The sequence below is a fragment of the Coffea eugenioides genome, chromosome 1 (assembly GCF_003713205.1).
Source record: "Coffea eugenioides isolate CCC68of chromosome 1, Ceug_1.0, whole genome shotgun sequence".
Classification (NCBI taxonomy): Eukaryota; Viridiplantae; Streptophyta; class Magnoliopsida; order Gentianales; family Rubiaceae; genus Coffea; species Coffea eugenioides.
Window position 1 is genome coordinate 22,786,073 of NC_040035.1, and position 3,223 is coordinate 22,789,295.

Below are 3,223 nucleotides of genomic sequence, written 5' to 3' on the forward strand. Positions count from 1 at the left end.
TTCGACTGCTTGTCTGGTGTGATCGACCTCAGTTCCGCGTGACGCAAAGGAGACGCCTTCTGCTATGAAGTCCGCCAAAACTTGAACTTTGATGGTGGTCCTCGGTTGGTATCCGAGATCGTACTCTGACAGCTCTACAACCTTCTTCACCATTCGTCCCGAGACGTCGGGCTTAGAGAGGATCTGCTTCAGGGGTTGGTTCGTTACCACCACTATGGGGTGAGTTTGGAAGTACGACCTGAGTTTTCGAGCTACATGAACTAATGTGAAGACATACCGTTCCACCACCGAATACCTTGCATCGGCCCCCTGCAGAGCTCGGCTAACATAATACACAGGTTTCTGAACTTTATCTTTCTCTTGTATCAGCACCGCGCTAACAGCCTCTTCCCCCACAGTTAGGTAGACAAACAAGGTCTCACCCTGCTCGGGAGAAGTTAGACCTGGCAACCGAGCCAGGTGGGATTTTAGTTCGTCGAACGCTCTCTGACACTCGGGGCTCCATTCAAATTGCGGAGCCCTTCGCAAGGTCTTGAAGAAAGGGGAGCCCCGAACTGCCGATTTAGACAGGAACCTGTTCAGAGCCGTCATCCTCCCGGTCAGGCGCTGAACCTCCTTGATGTTTCGGGGAGGGGCCATGTCTGTGATGGCCTTGATTTTGTCCGGGTTAGCTCTCACCCCTTCCTTGGAAATCATGTAGCCCAGGAACTTTCCCGACCTGACCCCGAAGGTGCATTTTTTGGGGTTTAGTTGCATCCGTGAGTTTCGAAGGACATCGAAAATTTCCCTGAGGTCTGCGATGAACTGCTCCTGAGTCCGGCTTTTCACCAACATGTCATCCACGTAAACCTCCATATTTCGGCCGATCTGGTCTTTGAACAATTTATTAACCAACCTTTGGTAGGTTGTGCCTGCATTCTTTAGTCCAAACGGCATGGTGACATAACAATAAGTGCCGTTCTCAGTGATAAATGAGGTCTTCTCTTGATCTTCCTCGTCCAGGGCTATTTGATGATACCCCTTGAATGCGTCCAGAAAACAAAAAATCTCGTATCCCGAGGTTGAGTCCACGAGCTGATCAATCCGTGGGAGGGGGTAGCAATGTATTGGGCAGGCCTTATTTAAGTCAGTGAAGTCCACGCACATCCTCCAAGCTCTTTCTTCCTTCTTGACCAGCACTGGATTAGCCAGCCAGGTCGGGTAGAAGACCTCCTTCACGATCTTGGCTTCTAATAATTTGTCTACCTCACTTCGGACTACCTCATTTCGCTCAGGTGCAAAGCTCATCTTCTTTTGTTTCACCGGTTGGGCGTTGGGGTCCACGTGTAGCTTGTGAACCGCTAGCTCGATGGGGATCCCTGGCATGTCATCTGCGCTCCAAGCAAAGATGTCCGTGTATTCCTCTAAAAGGGAATCCAGAGAGCTTCAGGCCCGTTCATTTAGGCAGGTGCCGACCTTGACCGTGCGCTCAGGTCGGTCAGGCCGGACGGGCAGCTCAACCAGCCCCTCATCTGTTTCCAGTCTCTCTCTTTTTTCCATGGGCTCCCAGGGCTCTAAGCAAACGGTTTGGGCTACCAAGTTCTTCTTACCCTTGAGCGTTGCAATATAACAGGCCCTAGCCACCTCCGGATCTCCGAGCACCTCCGCTACCCCAGTTGGGGTAGGAAATTTCATGCTGAGATGCAAGGTGGAACAGACAGCCCGGAGGACGTTCAGAGTGGGACGTCCCAGAATCATATTGTACGATGAGTGCTCTTTTACCACCGTGAAATTTACTGGCACCGTTTGGCACTTTGGCGAGACCCCCACCGTGACCATGAGAGTTATCATTCCCTTTGGTCTTACCGGAGGGCCGGCAAAGCCGATCAATGGAGTTCGGACCGGGACGAGCTGTCTGTCTTCTAGCTGCAGCTCTTTAAAGGTCTTGTAGTACAGCACGTCGATGGCACTGCCATTGTCGATGTATACCTTCTTTACCTTGTAGTTGCAGGTGATGACTTCTATCACGATAGCTTCGTGGTTATTGGAGGCCAAAGGCACTGCATCTTCTGGTCCGTAGAGAATCTCCTCGTACATTTTCAGCTGTTTGCTCGAGTTTTCTCCGCCCGGAGGGGGGCGGTTATGCCGCCGAGCTGTATGGCAATCCCCTCCAACCGGTCCCCCTGCAATAGTATTGATTACCCCAACCAGATTCTGAGCTTCCTGCTCGGGAGTTCGGTCACGAGGCCTTTGAGGTCGGTCGCGAGGATAGCTCAGGTGAGCTGATTTGGGCCTCGCCCGTCGCTAGTCAACCCGTTCGTCGCGTATGAACTACCTAAGGTGGCCTCGTCTGATCAACTTTTCAATGTCCTTCTTGAGGTGACGACAATCCTCCGTATCGTGCCCCATATCTCGGTGATATGCACAGTATAGGCTCTGATCCCGTCTGCTTTTGTCCCTGGCCAAGGGTCGGGGAGGTCGGGAAAGCCCTTCTTGCTCCATCACCGCAAGGACCCGAGCTCGGGGCACTGTGAGGGAAGTCCAGGACTTATCTCCCCCCAGGGGCCGACTCCTAGGCAGGCGGTCATAGGTATTCTTTCGCCCCTGGTCACGCCGCACGTCTCCCTGGTTGGCATTCCTTCGGCGTTTGTCGTTCCTCTGCCTTTCCTGCGCGCTCTTCAAGCGATTAGCTTCCTCAGCGTTGGCCTTCTCGTGAGCTCGGTCCAGCATCTCCCGAACTGACTTGGGAGGTCTCTCTACGAGTTCAGTGTATAACTTCTGCTTTCGTAGCCCGTTGATGAAGGTAGCCATGACCACTTTGTCGTCTCGGTCGCAGACCTGGAGGGACTCATTGTTGAATCGTACCATGTATTCGCGTAGTGACTCCTCGGGCCTTTGCTAGATAGTCATGAAGTGAGCAGTGCTTTTAGAGAAGGCTCGCGAAGAAACGAACTGTGCTGAGAATAGTCGTGCGAGCTGGGTAAAAGACCGGATCGACCTGGGGGGAAGTCCCTGGAACCACTGCCGGACCTTTCCCTCCAGGAACATTGGGAAAGTCTTGCATCTGACTGCATCCGCGGCCGTTTGCAGGCGCATCTGCGTCAGGAATGCGAACAGGTGGTCCTCCGGATCCGTAGTTGCATCGTAGGATTTCATGTTTGAAATTTTGAACTTCGCGGGCAGCGGGTAGTCCTCAAAATCGAGCACAAAGGGGGAAGCGATGTACCTGTCCGCCTCAGGATCC

At 53.0% G+C, this 3,223-nt stretch overlaps 1 protein-coding gene across 1 annotated transcript; it reads right to left on the reverse strand.

Annotated features, from left to right (window-relative positions):
* Positions 1-2,310: 2,310 nt before the first annotated feature.
* LOC113769141 lies at positions 2,311-2,847 on the reverse strand. Its single transcript, XM_027313616.1, has one exon. It carries the CDS (start codon positions 2,845-2,847, stop codon positions 2,311-2,313), a length of 537 nt encoding a protein of 178 aa, XP_027169417.1.
* Positions 2,848-3,223: the final 376 nt, after the last annotated feature.

Coding starts and splice junctions, on each gene's coding strand:
- LOC113769141 (XM_027313616.1), bottom strand. CDS start 2,847: ATGGTACGATTCAACAATGAGTCCCTCCAGGTCTGCGACCGAGACGAC.